This window comes from Trachinotus anak, unplaced genomic scaffold (genome assembly GCF_046630095.1).
Source record: "Trachinotus anak isolate AG129_WGS33_773 ecotype Australia unplaced genomic scaffold, CSIRO_AGI_Tana_v1 ptg000029l, whole genome shotgun sequence".
Taxonomy (NCBI): domain Eukaryota; kingdom Metazoa; phylum Chordata; class Actinopteri; order Carangiformes; family Carangidae; genus Trachinotus; species Trachinotus anak.
The window spans coordinates 781,529-799,135 of record NW_027273880.1 but is presented as its reverse complement, the minus strand read 5'-3'; the positions used below and the strand labels follow the sequence as shown (position 1 = coordinate 799,135).

General features: G+C 42.4%; 2 protein-coding genes across 3 annotated transcripts in view; one reads left to right on the top strand and one right to left on the bottom strand.

Annotated features, from left to right (window-relative positions):
• Nucleotides 1-17,607, top strand: part of LOC139611995 (protein NLRC3-like) — a 418,379-nt gene that overhangs the window by 57,947 nt on the left and 342,825 nt on the right. Inside the window, exons 1-6 of one of the 2 annotated variants that reach the window (XM_071467101.1) lie at nucleotides 6,190-8,096; nucleotides 9,921-10,094; nucleotides 14,201-14,377; nucleotides 15,009-15,185; nucleotides 15,890-16,066; nucleotides 16,788-16,964. In XM_071467101.1, coding sequence (XP_071323202.1) covers nucleotides 6,505-8,096; nucleotides 9,921-10,094; nucleotides 14,201-14,377; nucleotides 15,009-15,185; nucleotides 15,890-16,066; nucleotides 16,788-16,964 — 2,474 coding nt within the window. In that variant the 5' untranslated portion in view covers nucleotides 6,190-6,504. Of the gene's footprint in view, nucleotides 4,651-4,992; nucleotides 5,156-6,189; nucleotides 8,097-9,920; nucleotides 10,095-14,200; nucleotides 14,378-15,008; nucleotides 15,186-15,889; nucleotides 16,067-16,787; nucleotides 16,965-17,607 lie in introns of those variants that run through there. The other variant, XM_071467102.1, reaches the window with a different exon arrangement.
• The window catches only part of LOC139611997 (NACHT, LRR and PYD domains-containing protein 12-like), a 201,306-nt gene that overhangs the window by 25,887 nt on the left and 157,812 nt on the right, over nucleotides 1-17,607 (bottom strand). The window lies entirely within an intron of this gene.

Here is a 17,607-nt window from a genome sequence, read left to right as displayed (position 1 = left end):
ACTGACAGCTGGAATAGAATGCTCATGTTGTGACGTCCTCTGACATCATAGAGGCTCATTTGCATATCATCTGCAGGACAGTAGAGTTCTACAGTCCTATGTACATTTGGCCTGTGGACAGGTAAGACCTCCTCGCTTCACTCTCTTATTTCTCTTTGGTCAAACTGTTTCATGTTGTGGAAAAGGAGAATTTACTTTTCCTGTGTTTTCCTGTTCAGTGACTCACTTTTTCCATCAGTTACAATCCAACAGGCATTATATTAAGATGTGCATCTCTGTTTGTAGTCAGGAGATGCCAACGTACTTTTTCCTCTTGTACAACACAGTTTGAAGCAGAAAACTTTGTTTTACTTGTTGTCTAAGTTGCATGTGTGGAAAACTGTGTAGATTTACTTGCTCTGGAAGAAATTTCACATGAAAGGGTTGAAATTGTTGCATTTGTGACTTTCTGCAGTTTCTTTAACCGATAACATGAAAAATAAAGATGATTTAATAAGTATTTTATTACATGTGACTGCATTGTTTTTTAATTCCTGTGTGCAGTTTGTTGATCACAAAAAAAGTTTTCATGTGACAGAAAAAGCTTCTTTTGAGCTCCTTGTGATGAATTGTCATGTTGTATTAACTGCACTTGTTGCTACACTGCTGGGTTATGAGTTTAGATATGAAACATGTCAGTTACAGTTACATTTCTGTTTCTGATCCACAGTGTCATGATGAAATGCTGGTAAGAAAGATTTTTGCTCAGTGAAGAAAATAAAGATGATGAGTGACATTGTTAATTACAGCAGACAGAGATGGAGACGATAACGATAGGCTAAACAAGCTAACGTTAGCCTATACAAGCTAACGGTTGCCTAAATTAGCTCTCGTTAGCCTATACAAGCTAATGTTAGCCTAAACAAGCTAAAAGAAGCCTAATGCCTAAACAAGCTAATATTAGCCTGAACAAGCTAACGGTAGCCTAAACAAGCTAACGTTAGCCTGACCAAGCTAACATTAGCCTAAACAAGCTAACGTTAGCCTAAACAAGCTAATATTAGCCTGAACAAGCTAATGTTATCCTCGGTGAACATTGTGTGTGGAGCGTTGCTACAACAGAAGTCATCGTCATAGTTCACATACAGGAACAGTAACTTGACATCAGACTGCAGCTGCTGATTCATTTAATAATTGAGTATTCTACCAATTATTCTATCGATTGATCGAGTATCTTGATAAGAACTATTTTTGTTTTATTAAAGAGCAATAGAAAATATCAAAAAGAGAAAACAGGTCTCATAAAATGAGAAAGTAAGTGGTTTACTTTCAAGAAAAATCACTTCATCTTTATTTTTCATACAATATTATCTGTAAAAACTGAAGCCATGTAGTGCAAGTACCATGTTACATTCTTGGTTTTGAAATTCAAAAACAAATCCATAAAAAATAAGAACCATAAAACTTAAATTGATAGCTCGGGCTTTTATCTGCTTCAGTCACTGAATTCCACTGACCTATATTTGGGACAGGTGTCTACATGGGACAGGCCATTAATTCCATCTGCACAAAACTCATGCACAGGAATTATGGGAAATCCTGTCAAATTGATTAATTAAATCAGTATGAATAATACTCCTGTTAATATGACCAGGCTATCCAATAACAAGTTACAACAAATTCATGTGATCTAGCTCTGAGAGACAGCGTATCTAGGACAACCACATGCACAGAGAGAGAGAGAGAGAGAGAGAGAGAGAGAGAGAGAGAGAGAGAGAGAGAGGACCATATCAAAACACAGGTAGCCTACTTTAGAAAGGACGAAAGCTGAAAATCGCCATAGTTATTTAAACCTTTATTTGCATGAACAAATCAGATAACTGACAGGGACGATACATCCAGAGAAGCGGGCGTCTAATTGAGACCTGCGTTTATTTGACAAACTGTGCAGCCACACCAGGACAGTAAAATGGACTCGGCTTCTAATTGAAGTTCTGAGGTAAGTCATTTCAAATTGTCAAATAGTCATTTCCTAAATGCACACAAGGCAAAATAAGGCATAAATAGAAAAATAAATAAAATAATAATCTCCTGCCTTTAAGTTGATAGAGCTTAACTTTCAGAACTACAGGTTTTAACCTAACTACAGTTCCAGTGTAAAGTATTTACTGTCTTCTTGGTTCACTTTGTGGCATGGTGTAAGAGGCCAAACAAGTTCTGGCAGGATCGTTTCTTCTGGATGAGGCTAGTTCTGTTTTAAAATAGACAGAGTTTTATTTTTGTTGTTTTTTAAATCCCAGCTCTAGCCTGTCTCTTCACCTGACCCCTCGTAATTTTCCTTCTTTTTCGCAATTTTTCCAAACTGTTCCATCAAATCACGTCTGCCCTCCCTCATGTATCAACAGTGTAAGCAGAGAACTGAGCCGTCATATGGATTAAATGAAGCTTGGATACAAAGAATTTGCCTCCATGACTTTCATTAATGGAGTTTCTTGAGGAATCGTTTCAGCTGTAATTTGAGATCATGAACATGTTGACGACATGTTGTTAATATAAAGTGAACAACTGAGACTCACTCAGCCTGAACTCTGTAAAGATCTGAGTCTGGAACAGTCTCTCCTCAGTCCTGGAAGAATCAGGTCTCCAGTACCTACGACATTTACAGTACCTACAACACTGAAGGGAAAAAAAAAACGTACCATTTGGTACTGCAGTGGTTGTCGCGACATCCCTACTAAATGTAATTTCATGTGTCAGAGACTGGTGTAAACTTGTCTTTGGCCTGAAAATGTTTCAGAACCATGTGTTTGGGTGAGTAAACAGAGTTTATAGGTTTTGCTAAACGGTCTGACATGTTGACATAAATCAGTCTGACATATTGCAGTGGTTTTATACTCCACCCCTGCAGTCACTGGTAGATCACGTTGACTATCAAGTCAGGTGAAGTCAGCTTAAGTCCATCTCCAACGCACCCAATGCTTCCTTCCATTACAAGGTTCTTTGGTTTGTTTGGCCAGAACAGTCTTTGTGCAGCTGGATGCACCAACAGACGAGGAGACAAGTCTGACTTGTGCTTCTACAGAATCCTGTCAGAGAAAGAAAACCCAGAGAGGAGGAGATTGTGGATCTGTACAATCAAATGTGCCTCCGTCCCTGGGGAGGGCAAACACTGGCAACCATCAGAGTTCACACATTTCACCAAAGGTAAGCTCAGGTAAACACTGAGATTCTACATTGTTGTATTTTTATTGTTGTATTGTCATTATATCTTAACATAATGGTTAAGGTCACTCACCCACTCACCCACTCAGGTCGGAGGAGCCTGTGTTGTTCATTTTGTTTAGGCTGCGTGTTGATTTGACTATCATTTCCAGTGGCAGGCTGTGGGGGTGTGGTTTTTTTGCCCGTCCATTTGAGTGGCAGGTTTTTTGTGACAAAGAGGGTGAGCAGGCTCCGATATTTCCTGTTTAACGTTATAATTTGATTGAAGCTTTCTAATAAACAGTCAGAAGTCAACTGGACAAAGTGATGGATTTGTACAAACACGTCGCAGTAAAGAGCCCACTCAGTCTCTGAGCAGCTTTATTTGATGGACAGTGGTCGTGACATAGTTCATGAACAATGCTCAGTGTTCAGTGTGAACAGTCAGCAGCAGTTGTTCTGAAGGGAGAGAGGGGTTCACCAGTCTGCAGGAATGAAGTTCAGGATTCATACAAACTCCTGAAAGTTTAGAAGATGCTTCATTTTAAATGTTTTGTTTTCTTGCTCAGAAAAATGCTTGATTTTCAACATAATCTGCTGTTTAATCATCTTGTTACACAATCACTCATGTAAACGAAAAGAATATTTGTAATGAAACTATCTGTTCTCTTGAAAATAGCAAGCATTAAATAATCTGATCAAAACATGTGATTGTCTGATTCAGTAAATTGTTGCATTACATTCATTAATTGTGTTCTTTATTTTGTGTTATCGTTTATATGACAGGTGATGATTGTCCAGCAGTTTGGAAACTTCTTGTCTCTGGAGGCCAAACCTGAATCCCTCTTTTCCTTCTTCCTAGTTCCAGCAGTTTGTCTCTGACCTGATGAAAGCACTTTACAGTGAACTCTGGCAGCTCTTGTTTCACTTTACTTCATGTATTTTGATGTGAAGTTGGAATTGAAGTGATTTGAAGTTTTGCACTTTTCAGTTTCTATTTGCAACAGTTTTTATTTTTGTATGAAGACATGTTCCCATTTATCTCAGGGCTGCCTTTCCTCTGAGTGGACTGAGGAAATAAATCTGACTCAAGGTTGACACTGAGTTGTAGTAAACTACATTTGATTCAGTGAGATTTTATTTTTCTTTCCTATTAAATTGTCCTCCACAGACAAATGTGAACAGTGACTGAAAACAGCAATCTGGAATCAGATTGCCCTTGTAGTCCAGGCAGATAAGAGCCAATCAGGAGCCAGCATGGGTGTCTATGTCATCGTTTCCAAAGGTCTGGAGTTTTCAAAATAAAAAATGGTCCAGCAGCATTTCTGACAGTCTCTGTTTTAGAGGCGGAAGACTCCGGAGGAGAGAGGACGGAGGAGGAAACAGAGAAGAAGAGATGAGTTTAAAACTAAAATGTAGCAGAGTGGGTGGAGCCAAAGACAGGAGGTAAAACAACAGTGGACACACAAGGTAAGTAATTACAAAATAAAACAGGAAATAAACCAAAGTCCAAGACTCCAGAACATGTCCAACAACTGTCATACAAAGAGCAGGTCATGACATCTTTATTCTTAATATAATGTTTGATCCAGTTCAACCTGAAAATGATATTAGATAAATGGAAATCAAGATAATTCTGTTGAAATAATGAGACTTGTTTCTATAGAAAAGTGAAGGTAGAGAGAGAAAGTGTGTGTGTGTATGTGTGTGTGTGTGTGTGTGTGTGTTTCTGGGTGTGTCTCTTGAGCAGCTTGTTTGTCCTGATTCCTGTGTGTGTGAGCTCACAGTCAGTGTTACTGGTTTCCCTCTCAGACTGACTGATGAGGAGACAAGTCTGACTTGTGCTTCTACAGAATCCTGTCAGAGAAAGAAAACCCAGAGAGGAGCAGATTGTGGATCTGTACAATCAAATGTGCCTCCGTCCCTGGGGAGGGCAAACACTGGCAACCATCAGAGTTCACACATTTCACCAAAGGTAAGTTCAGGTAAACACTGAGATTCTACACTGTTGTATTTTTATTGTTGTGTTGTCAGAAGAGTTTAAAACTAAAATGTAGCAGAGTGGATGGAGCCAAAGACAGGAAGTAAAACAACAGTGGGCACACAAGGTAAGTAATTACAAAATAAATCAGGAAATAAACCAAAGTCCAAGACTCCAGACCATGTTCAACAACTGTCATACAAAGAGCAGGTCATGACATCTTTATTCTTAATATGATGTTTGATCCAGTTCAACCTGAAAATGATATTAGATGAATGGAAATCAAGAGAATTCTGTTGAAACAGTGAGACTTGTTTTTTCATGTGAAGGTGAATAAGGAAGAGTCTGTTTTTAATAAATGATGGTGGAACATGTCAAACCTGTTTTTAACACACACACACACACACACACACACACACACACAAACACACACAGAGTCATGTGACTTCTTGTACCTGCAGAGGGGAGGAGCAGCTGAAAGTGAAAGTGTTCAGTGAGCTCAGACTCCATTTGAAGTGGACGGAGCAGAAGGAGGGAAACTGAAGGCTGAGGCAGGTGAGTGTTAACACAACATTATTATTATTTTACTGTCAAAGTCTCTGAGTCAGTTTGTCCCTGTGGACTGTGGAGGGAAGAAGAGTCACAGTGAACTTCTGTCCACACAGAGACACTGAGAGGAAAACCTGTGTGTGTGTGTGTGTGTGTGTGTGTGTGTGTGTGTGTGTGTGTTTTTCTGGGTGTGTCTCTTGAGCAGCTTGTTTGTCCTGACTCTTGTGTGTGTGTGTGTGTGTGTGTGTGTGTCTCTTGAGCAGCTTGTTTGTCCTGACTCTTGTGTGTGTGAGCTCACAGTCAGTGTTACTGGTTTCCCTCTCAGACTGACTGAAGTCCTGAAGATGAGTGATTGTGTGGAGGAAGAGGAGGACAGAGCAGAGTCTCCAGGACCCAGCTGTCTGTCTGTGAAGAGTCACTGGTCCAAAGGTGAACCTCCAGACCAGTTCTATCACACAGCACTGACATTTCAGATGATTCTAAAAAGCACAACATTAAAAAGCTTTTCTTTGCTGCTCTTTAGTTTTTCTGTCGCTGATGAAAATAATCAGCAGATTCTCTGTCTTCAGTCTGACATTGTCTCCTCTCTTTCAGCAGATGGTGGTCTGCAGGAGGTTTTAGATCAACATAAGATCAGTCTGAGGAGTAGATGTGAACGTGTGACTGAGGGAAGTGATGGAACAGGAAGTGGAACCCTCCTCAACAGGATCTACACTGAGCTCTACATCACAGAGGGACAGAGTGAAGAGGTTAATACCCAACATGAGGTGAGGCAGCTGGAGACAGCTTCCAAGATGAAGATCCTCCATGACGCTCCAATCAAGTGCCACGACATCTTTAAAGTCTTACCTGACCGACAGAGACCCATCAGAGTGGTTCTGACCAACGGCGTCGCTGGCGTTGGAAAAACCTTCTCAGTGCAGAAGTTCAGTCTGGACTGGGCAGAGGGCTTGGAGAACCAAGATGTGAGTCTGCTGGTTCTGCTTTCGTTCAGGGAGCTGAACCTGATCAGAGAGCAGCAGTACAGTCTTCTCAGGCTGCTCCATGTTTTCCATCCAACATTACAGAAGGTCACAGCAGAGCAGCTGGCTGTCTGTAAAGTTGTGTTCATCTTGGACGGCCTGGATGAAAGCAGACTTTCACTGGATTTCAACAACAGGGAGGTTGTGTCTGATGTCACACAGACGTCATCAGTCAACCTGCTGCTGACAAACCTCATCCAGGGGAACCTGCTTCCCTCGGCTCTGGTCTGGATCACTTCCAGACCTGCAGCAGCCAATCAGATCCCTCCTACACGTGTTGACAGGGTAACAGAGGTACGAGGCTTCACTGACGCCCAGAAGGAGGAGTACTTCAGGAGGAGATCCAGTGATGAAGAGCTGTCCAGCAGAACCATCTCACACATCAAGAAGTCCAGGAGCCTCCACATCATGTGTCAAGTCCCAGTCTTCTGCTGGATCACTGCTTCAGTTCTGGAGCACATGTTGACTACAGAGCAGAGAGGAGAGCTGCCCCAGACCCTGACTGACCTGTTCTCACACTTCCTGCTGGTTCAGACAAAGAGGAAGAAGCTCAAGTATAATGAGAGACATGAGACGAGTTCACAGGAGCTGATGGAGGCTGACAGGGAAGTTCTTCTGAAGCTGGGGAGGCTGGCGTTTGAACATCTGGAGAAAGGAAACATCATGTTCTACCAAGAAGACCTGGAGCAGTGTGGTCTGGATGTCACAGAGGCCTCGGTGTACTCAGGACTCTGTACTGAGATCTTCAAAAGAGAGAGTGTGATCTTCCAGAAAACAGTCTACTGCTTTGTTCATCTGAGCATTCAGGAGTTTCTGGCTGCAGTGTACATGTTCCACTGTTACACCAACAGGAGCACAGAGGTCCTGGAGAACTTCCTGGGAAAACAACATGTTGATTTAACCCTGGATGTCTTCCTGATGGCAGGCATGGAGAAATCCCTCAGAAGTAAAAATGGTCACCTGGACCTGTTTGTTCGCTTCCTTCATGGCCTCTCTCTGGAGTCCAACCAGATACTCTTAGGAGGTCTGCTGGGTCAGACAGAGAACAGTCCAGAAACCATCCAGAGAGCCATCAACAACCTGAAGGAGATGAACAGTGATGAAATCTCTCCTGACAGAAGCATCAACATCTTCCACTGTCTGATGGAGATGAAGGACCACTCAGTTCATCAGGAGATCCAAGAGTTATTGAAGTCAGAGACCAGATCAGAGCAGAGACTCTCTGAGATCCACTGCTCAGCTCTGGCCTACATGCTGCAGATGTCAGAGGAAGTTCTGGATGAGTTGGACCTGATGAAGTACAACACATCAGTGGAGGGACGATGGAGACTGATCCCAGCTGTGAGGAACTGCAGGAAGGCTCAGTGAGTCCAGACATGATCAATATAATTATCAATCAGTCGATTAGATCAGTAGTTGAGTCAAATTCAGATGAATTCAGTTTTCATTTATTCTCATTATTCTTAGTTTTCCTTTGAAACAATCAAAGGTCAGTTGTGTTTTTTTCTGGAGGTGTTGTAAATGCTGTGAGCACCAAAATGTAGATGTTTCAGTTGGTTGTGATTGTTGCTGTTAAGTTCATAAAAATACTTGTTTTGTTTATTTGTAATAATTGTTGGATGCTTCATTGATTTGTTAATGTTCTGTGTTGTTTTGAGTCTTTTTGGTTTAATTCAAACCTGATCAAACTAATTAAAGCAGCTCCACTGATCTTACACCTCAGTGTGTTTCCAGTTGTTTCCAGGTGTTTCCAGGTGTTGGGGAGGACACCTGCATATGAGAAAACAGTAGTATTAAACCTTTAGTATCTCCAGCTGTGCAGTCTGATAAATGTCCTCAGGTGATGTCACCTGAGTCAGGGTGGGCGTAGTCTGAAGACAACACCAGACATCTGGAGCCCCCCCCATCTCTGCTGCATAACACACCTTAATCTAACAGCTAATGGTTGGTGGTTGAGGTGCGCTGTGGGTAATGTAGGCAGCTAATTTTTCTGAGGAAGAAGAATGTGTGAATGAAAAAAGAAGATGTCTCTGGTTCAGCTTTGTTGAAACTGTCCATTGTGACAGTGTTACAGGAGAGCAGTGATGAATCTGTGGAGGTCTGTATTCAGGACTCATGAGGTTTCTATGACAACAGTCATCAGTGTTTGACCCTTTAATCGCAGGAGAACAGTGGGCTCCAATGAAAGCTGCTTTAAAAGTGGAGCTGAACAGCAGCCACTGTGGTAACAACAAACACTGATGGGATAATGGTTCATGATCAAACAGAATGTAACAGCTGCACAAGCAGAGAAAAGTCATCACATCAGTGAAATGACTCAACTGGTCAAAGCAGACCAAGAGTGGAGATGTAAACCCCTGAGTGTATTGACCTGATCAAGGCTGAGCTTTATTGATTATTGAACTGTTCATGTTGAAGAGTGAACTTGTGTTTTTTGTCATGGTTGAGCTTTAAAGTCTTTCCATAGATTTCTCTCTTGTTGCTGTAGAGGAGAGTCGGATCAGGAAATGTTCAGCTTCAGCCAAGAACACAGGTGTGAATCTATCAGAGCAGAATGGGAGGATTCAGTCTTCTTCTACACACCAGAGCTCAGTGTCATGTTTCTGTGAAAACCAGATGATCAGACTCTTTTGCTCTGTGATTTGACTCTGCTCTGCTGCTGCATGGAGCTGACGCTTCCAGGTTGTAACTGTAGAGTCCACTAAGTGTTGATCTCTAGTGTTTTACTGAGGACAGTTTGTTCATGGATCAATGTGGGCGCTGCCACTGATTCACCACAATGAGCCAGATGTGTTTTATGCAGTGGTGTGTGTTGACTTCTACAGAGAGGCAGCAGAGCCAAGCAATCTGGAGTCAGTTTAAAAACACTGGAGAATAAAACTGTTTTTCTGAACAAGATTCTGACTCTGGATCAAATCATATGATGGAAGCAGAAATGTAACATCATTTTCCCTCCTTCATCTGCACAACAAAGATTCCCATGAAACTCTGCAGGTCTGAGAGAGAGTGATGAGAATTATTGTTTCATGTCAAACACAATCAGATCAGATGAGCTGAGCCACAGATGTGAAGAGCAGACGTTCATCACATCATCATCTTTTCTCATCAGATGCATTTTAACTTCAGTGTCTTTTATTACAAACTGTCTGATTTTATTCTAACACATTTTATATTTTCTCTCATCACAGACTTGGTGGTTGTCGACTCTCAGAGACTCACTGTGAAGTCGTGTCCTCAGCTCTGAAGTCCAGCCCCTCCCATCTGAGACTCCTGGACCTGAGTGAAAATGACCTGATGGATTCAAGAGTGAAGCAGCTGTGTGCTGGACTGGAGAGTCCAAACTGTAGACTGGAGACTCTGAGGTCAGTTCACTGACTGGAACTGTTGTAGTTTTATATTCAGTTCAAATCTATGAAGTTCCAGTTTTTCATCATCAGAGACGTGTTGGTGTTATCAGGTAACGTGTGTGTTCACTGTTCACATTGGTTTGAAGCAGCAGCAGAAAGAGAAGGAGAAAGGTGGAGCAGAGAAGAATGAAGAAGAACAAATACTGGAGGAGGAAGCAGAGAAATGTTCCACAATCACAGAGAGATTCAACATCCAGTAAAGAGCCGGCAGCTGAAATGCTAAGCAGGGGCGTTGTAGCTAGCTGCTAGCTCAGCTCATAGTAAATGTGGCTAGTATAGCTAGCTGCTAGTTGTTGGGCAGCAGCCCTGTGCTTGTGTTAGCTGCTGTTTGTCTTTGTGTGTTATTAACAGCTGGGACTGGTGATCTCCAGGTAAAATGAAGGGTCCCACTCGGCCCCTGGATGAGAGCAGTCACAGTGTTTGTGATTCAGAGCAGCAGAGAATTGACAGAGTTTGATCTTAAAATCAGAAAGTTGATGAGAATCAAACTGCAACAGTCTCACAGATCTTCTGTTGCTGCTGCTGATCTGAACACCAGCAAAGCTGCAGCTCTCTGCAACCAACAAATATTGCAGCTGTTGTTGTGTGTTGATGTCAGCACTGCAGCATCATGGGAAGCCACAGACCTTCAGACTGCAACACAAACCAGATCAAAGCAGGGCCAGTGGCTGAGGCGGGAAAGTGGAGACAAGAGGAAACTCAGCTGGGACATGGAGGCAGGAAGGATTAGATTGATGCTGGGAGCAATTTATGAGCAGCTCCCACCTCCCCAACATCATAGTGAATAAACAGCTGAGGAGCAGATGTTGTGTTGTGGTCAGAAACACAGCAGCTTGTGTATATTGTGGAGCTGACAGTACCATGGGAGGACGCAGGAGAAACGGCCTCTGAGAGGAAACAGCTCAGATACACAGAGCTGGCAGCAGAGGCAGAGGAGCCTGCTCTGAAAGCTGAGCTCCAGGGGAGGTTGGCTGTAGGGGTTTTGTTGGCAGATCAGTCTGGTCCCTGTTACCTGAACTGAGCTGCTCTCACTTCTGTTCTCTTCAAGTCCACGTTGTGCTTCTCTGAACCTGTGCACTGTGAACTCAAAGTGCTCCAGGTGTCCTTCATGTCATATCTAGTTGATTGTGTGTGAACACAACAAAAGCTCAGACTTGATCTTGAAGAATGGAGCTTCTTCTAATCACATGAGTAACACAAGTGGTCATGTGACTGTGGTTCAGGAGCAGTTACCAGAGCAGACTGACACTGACACTCAGAGAAACTCTGTTCATCAACTATCAGACCTAAACCGTGGACGTTGTGCTGAGCTGAAGGGTTGTAGGACTGTGAGCACAGGTTTGATCTCTGCTCTGTGACCTTCATTAACCCCGTCCTCACTCAGTCTGCTCCTCATTGGGGGTTGATGTGAAAATCAGATGAATTCTACTTCCTCGTTCAGTGAAGATCTAAAGACCTAAATTTCGACATGACACCGAAAGAGTTACCCATAGTGGATTTGATTACAGCTACAGAATCTGCTAAAAAGAAAAACAACTTAATCGAAACTGAGGCCGAACAGCTAAGGTTAAAAGTGTCCGAGGCCAAGGACCCCCCTCCAACCTCACTTTCGAGGAGAGGAAAGCAGTGACAGCATTGGGCAAATACCAAAACATCACAATACTCCCAGCAGACAAGGGTAGATGCACAGTTGTGCTCAATACAACTGATTACCAGGACAAGATCCCTGTACTACTCAGCGACTCTAACACCTATGAAACTCTGAAACGAGACCCGACCAGTGGTTATAAAAAGAAGGTGATAGAATGTCTACAACAACTGCAAAAAAGAAGGGGTCATTGACAAAACACAATATTACCGGCTTTATCCCCAGGACTCCATCCCCTGCCTATATGGACTCCCCAAAATCCATAAAGAAGGGGCCCTGCTCAGGCCCATTGTCAGCAGCATAAACTCACTCACATACAACATAGCCAAATACATAGCCAATATCCTGGTACCTTTGGTGGGCAACACCCCACACCACATCCAAAACTCCATAGACTTAAATGGAGCCAGATGAAGCCATGGTTTCCTATGATGTGACTTCTCTTTTCACCTGCATTCCAACCGTGGAGGCTTCGGCCTCAGTAAGAGAACGACTCACACAGGACAACTCCCTGCAAAACCGAACAAATCTCAAACCCAGACACATTTGCCAGCTTCTGGATTTATGCCTAAACACTACATATTTCCAGTTTGACGGCAAATTTTACAGACAAAAACATGGCTGTGCCATGGGTTCACCAGTATCCTTTATTGTGGCAAATCTATACATGGAGGAGGTGGAGAACAAGGCTTTGAACTCCTTTGAAGGAACTACACCGAGCCACTGGTTCAGGTATGTGGACGACACATGGGTTAAAATCAAAACCAAAGAGGTGCAAACTTTTACCGAACACATTAACTCAGTGGACAAAAACATCAAGTTCACAAGAGAGGATGTCAAGGACAATAGTCTGCCCTTCTTAGATTGTGACGTCCATATGAAAAAGGACAGGAGCCTCCACATCGGGGTATACAGAAAACCCACACATACAGACCAATATCTACTTTTCGACTCACACCACCCCCTGGAACACAAGCTTGGTGTTATCAGAACCCTGCAACACAGAGCTGATAACGTAGCCACCAGCTCACAGGCCCAAAGGGTAGAACACAAGCACCTGAGAGGCGCCCTCACAACTTGTGGTTACCCCAACTGGACCTTTGTGAAAACTGCTTGTGCTTCCAGAAAGAAAAGTAGCAACATGGTTGAGAAAGAAAAACCAAACAAGAGAAACAACATAGTTATCCCATATGTGACTGGGGTATCAGAAAAACTCAGGAGGATCTTCAACAAACACTGTATCCCTGTGTATTTCAAACCCTGCACCACACTCAGACAGAGACTGGTACACCCCAAGGACAGAACACCACACACCCGAAAAAGCAATCTGGTGTATGCAGTCCAATGTAATGAGGAATGTAAAGACCTCTACATTGGAGAAACAAAACAACCACTGCATAAACGCATGGCCCAACACAGGAGAGCTAACTCCTCAGGTTTGGACTCTGCTGTCCACTTACATCTTAAGGAGAAAGCTCACTCCTTTGAGGACAGCAAGGTTCACATCCTGGACAGAGAGGACAGGTGGTTCGAAAGAAGAGTGAAAGAAGCCATCTATGTAAAAGTAGAGAAACCATCCCTCAACAGGGGAGGAGACCTCAGACACCACCTATCTCCAATTTACAATGCTGCCCTTTCATCCCTTCCCAGGAGATTTAACAATTTAACCTCTAAAAAAACAACTGTTCACAAGTGGCATGTGACTCCAACGACTGTCGTTATAACACAATAGGGCTCTAACGAAGTCGAAACCAACTCTCCACCAAGACAGTCACTCTAACGACTGTCGTTGGCAGATGGAGCACAAAGGGAACCAATGACATCATCAGCCTTGTGAAAGCCCCTCCCAGAGGTTAAAAATACCTGGGTCTCCACACCAGATAGTTGGACCAGTCCCAGCCTGGTCAGGTGCGAGAAAGAACTGATGAAGCCTCTTGGATGAGAGGTGAAAAGTCTTCCTAGACAAATAACCAAGTCCAGTTGCTTTGGATTTAAAACTCCTTTGAGTAACACAAGTTCATCTTTAAAGATGTGGACACAGAGAAATATTTTCCCTCCTCCTGTAAATGTGACATTGTGCAGTTGTTTGGTGACTTTGGAACATTGAAGCTGCTCCACCATGTTTGTTCTGAACAGTGTGACTGAGTTCTCACTGTTTGTTCACGTCCTCAGTGTTTTGTTTCTGTGCTGATGTCTGTAGTGTCAGAGAGGGAACAGACTAAACAGACGTGAATCCTCTGATTCTCCTCTGATTACAGACTGAACTGAGGTCAGCAGCAGCTGATCAACCTGTGTTCACATCAACAGCTGTATGAATGTTGTGCTGACATTTGGATGATGTGTGTAGATTATTGATCAGGACAAATCTGATTGATTATCAATCATCGATCTACATCTTTGATTCTTTATTCAGATTGGAGAACTGCAGGTTGTCAGAGATCAGCTGTTCTTCTCTGGTCTCTGCTCTGAAGTCCAACCCCTCCCATCTGAGAGAACTGGACCTGAGTGAAAACCAGAACCTGAAGGGTCCAGGAGTGAAGGATCTGTGTGGTTTTCTGCAGAGTCCAGACTGTAGACTGGAGACTCTGAGGTCAGTTCACTGTTGTAGATCTTATATCTTGAATCCACAGCTGATGAAGCCTCACACACAAGTTGAATCCATTGACTGTGAATGAATGAATGACATTGTAAATAGTTGTTGTCTCATGTTTCCAGTTGTTCTTCTCTCAGACTGAGAATGATTCTTCAGTTTCAGCTCATTTCACTCACTTGTCATGAATAATGTCTGTTCACTTCAGTTCAACCTTCACAGCTCACACACTCGTATTTCTCTCAGTCAGAGGACTCATGTTTTCTAAATCCACTGGAGAAAATGTCCAGTGTTAGTTGTTCAAGTCAATTCATTTTTATCACAACAACATACACAAGATCCTCACAACTAATATTTGTCCAAAGAAAGTGAAGAAACAATCTTCTTTTTTTCAGTAGATTTCACTGAAGTGTCAGGACTAATGTCTGTTTGATCAAACTGTGTGTCTGTTTTCATCTGTAACACAACACACACAACTGTTGTGTTGAAAATGTTGTGTTGTACTGACATGATGATGATCCACAATAACAGAAGAACAAAGTCACTCTACTCATTTTAGACAAAGATCACTGATCAGGACAAATCTGATTGATTATCAATCATTGATCTACATCTTTGATTCTTTATTCAGATTGAACAGCTGCAGTTTGTCAGAGATCAGCTGTTCTTCTCTGGTCTCAGCTCTGAAGTCCAACCCCTCCCATCTGAGAGAACTGGACCTGAGTAGAAACCAGGACCTGCAGGATCCAGGAGTGAAGGGTCTGTGTGGTTTTCTGCAGAGTCCAGACTGTAGACTGGAGACTCTGAGGTCAGACTCCATGTTTTCTCTCTGTGCTGAGATGAATGTGATGTGAAAGTTGTGTTGACACTGAGCTGCAGACATGAGGCTGATATTATATTGATCCACACTGAGGATCTTCATGGTAAAGTCTGTTTTCTTCTTCTCTGCTTTTAGTCCAGTGACTGTTTCTCTTCAACTTTCACCTCAAGACTTTTTAAAACACCAACAGAAACACATTGAATCTGTCAGACAATAACTGATCTATAATCAATAGCTGATGGTCCCAACACTTTTATAAAGCTCTGTGATGTTTGTATTGACTCCAATGTTCAAAGCCAAGTTGTCATACAATATAAATCCTTTAGGTTTGACTGTGTTAAATATTTGAGCTCAGTCACCAGGTGTCTGTGTCTCTGCCGTTCCATCAACTAGTGAATTTAATATATATTTCTATACATTTGTTCTCATGTCTCCAAACTTCAGCCTGACATGTTTGTTGTCTTTGAAAACTTGAGGATCTTTAGTAGAATCTGCACAACATGAGTTTGTATAGATGGAGCCACAGGTGGAGCTGGCAGAGTTGAAGAGGTGGAGTCACTACGTCTTTATTGAAGCAGCAGCATGTTGTCATGAATATTAATGAGAGCTGTTTTTACTTTGTCTGTTTGACTCTTTGTGGTTTCAAGCAGGAACTTTGTCTCCTAAACTCACATCTTTGATTCTTTATTCAGATTGATCAGCTGCAGTTTGTCAGAGATCAGCTGTTCTTCTCTGGTCTCAGCTCTGAAGTCCAACCCCTCCCATCTGAGAGAACTGGACCTGAGTGGAAACCAGACCCTGCAGGATCCAGGAGTGAAGGGTCTGTGTGGTTTTCTGCAGAGTCCAGACTGTAGACTGGAGACTCTGAGGTCAGACTCCATGTTTTCTTTCTGTGCTGAGATGAATGTGATGTGAAAGTTGTGTTGACACTGAGCTGCAGACATGAGGCTGATATTATACTGATCCACACTGAGGATCTTCATGGAAAAGTCTGTTTTCTTCTTCTCTGCTTTTAGTCCAGTGACTGTTTCTCTTCAAATTCAACCTCATGACTTTTTTAAACACCAACAGAAACACATTGAATCTGTCAGACAATAACTGATCTATAATCAATAACTGATGGTCCCAACACTTTTATAAGGCTCTTTGATGTTTGTACTGACTCCAACATTCAAAGCCAAGTTGTCATAGCAACAGGTTGTTTCATCACTTTAAATCCTGTAGGTTTGACTGTGTTAAATATTTGAGCTCAGTCACCAGGTGTCTGTGTCTCTGCCGTTCCATCAACGAGTGAATTTAATATATATTTCTATACATTTGTTGTCATGTCTCGAAACTTCAGCCTGACATGTTTGTTGTCTTTGAAAACTTGAGGATCTTTAGTAGAATCTGCACAACATGAGTTTGTATAGATGGAGCCACAGGTGGAGCTGGCAGAGTTGAAGAGGTGGAGTCACTACGTCTTTATTGAAGCAGCAGCATGTTGTCATGAATATTAATGAGAGCTGTTTTTACTTTGCCTGTTTGATTCTTTGTGGTTTCAAGCAGGAACTTTGTCTCCTAAACTCACATCTTTGATTCTCTATTCAGATTGAGGGGCTACAGGTTGTCAGAGATCAGCTGGTCTCCTCTGGTCTCAGCTCTGAAGTCCAACCCCTCCCATCTGAGAGAACTGGACCTGAGCTACAACCAGAACCTGCAGGATCCAGGAGTGAAGGGTCTGTGTGGTTTTCTGCAGAGTCCAGACTGTAGACTGGAGACTCTGAGGTCAGACTCCATGTTTTCTTTCTGTGCTGAGATGAATGTGATGTGAAAGTTGTGTTGACACTGAGCAGCAGACATGAGGCTGATATTATACTGATCCACACTGAGGATCTTCATGGTAAAGTCTGTTTTCTTCTTCTCTGCTTTTAGTCCAGTGACTGTTTCTCTTCAACTTTCACCTCATGACTTTTTTAAACACCAACAGAAACACATTGAATCTGTCAGACAATAACTGATCTATAATCAATAGCTGATGGTCCCAACACTTTTATAAGGCTCTGTGATGTTTGTCCTGACTCCAGTATTCAAAGCCAAGTTGTCATAGCAACATAAATCTTGTAGGTTTGACTGTGTTAAATATTTGAGCTCAGTCACCAGGTGTCTGTGTCTCTGCCGTTCCATCAACTAGTGAATTTAATATATATTTCTATACATTTGTTCTCATGTCTCCAAACTTCAGCCTGACATGTTTGTTGTCTTTGAAAACTTGAGGATCTTTAGTAGAATCTGCACAACATGAGTTTGTATAGATGGAGCCACAGGTGGAGCTGGCAGAGTTGAAGAGGTGGAGTCACTACGTCTTTATTGAAGCAGCAGCATGTTGTCATGAATATTAATGAGAGCTGTTTTTACTTTGTCTGTTTGA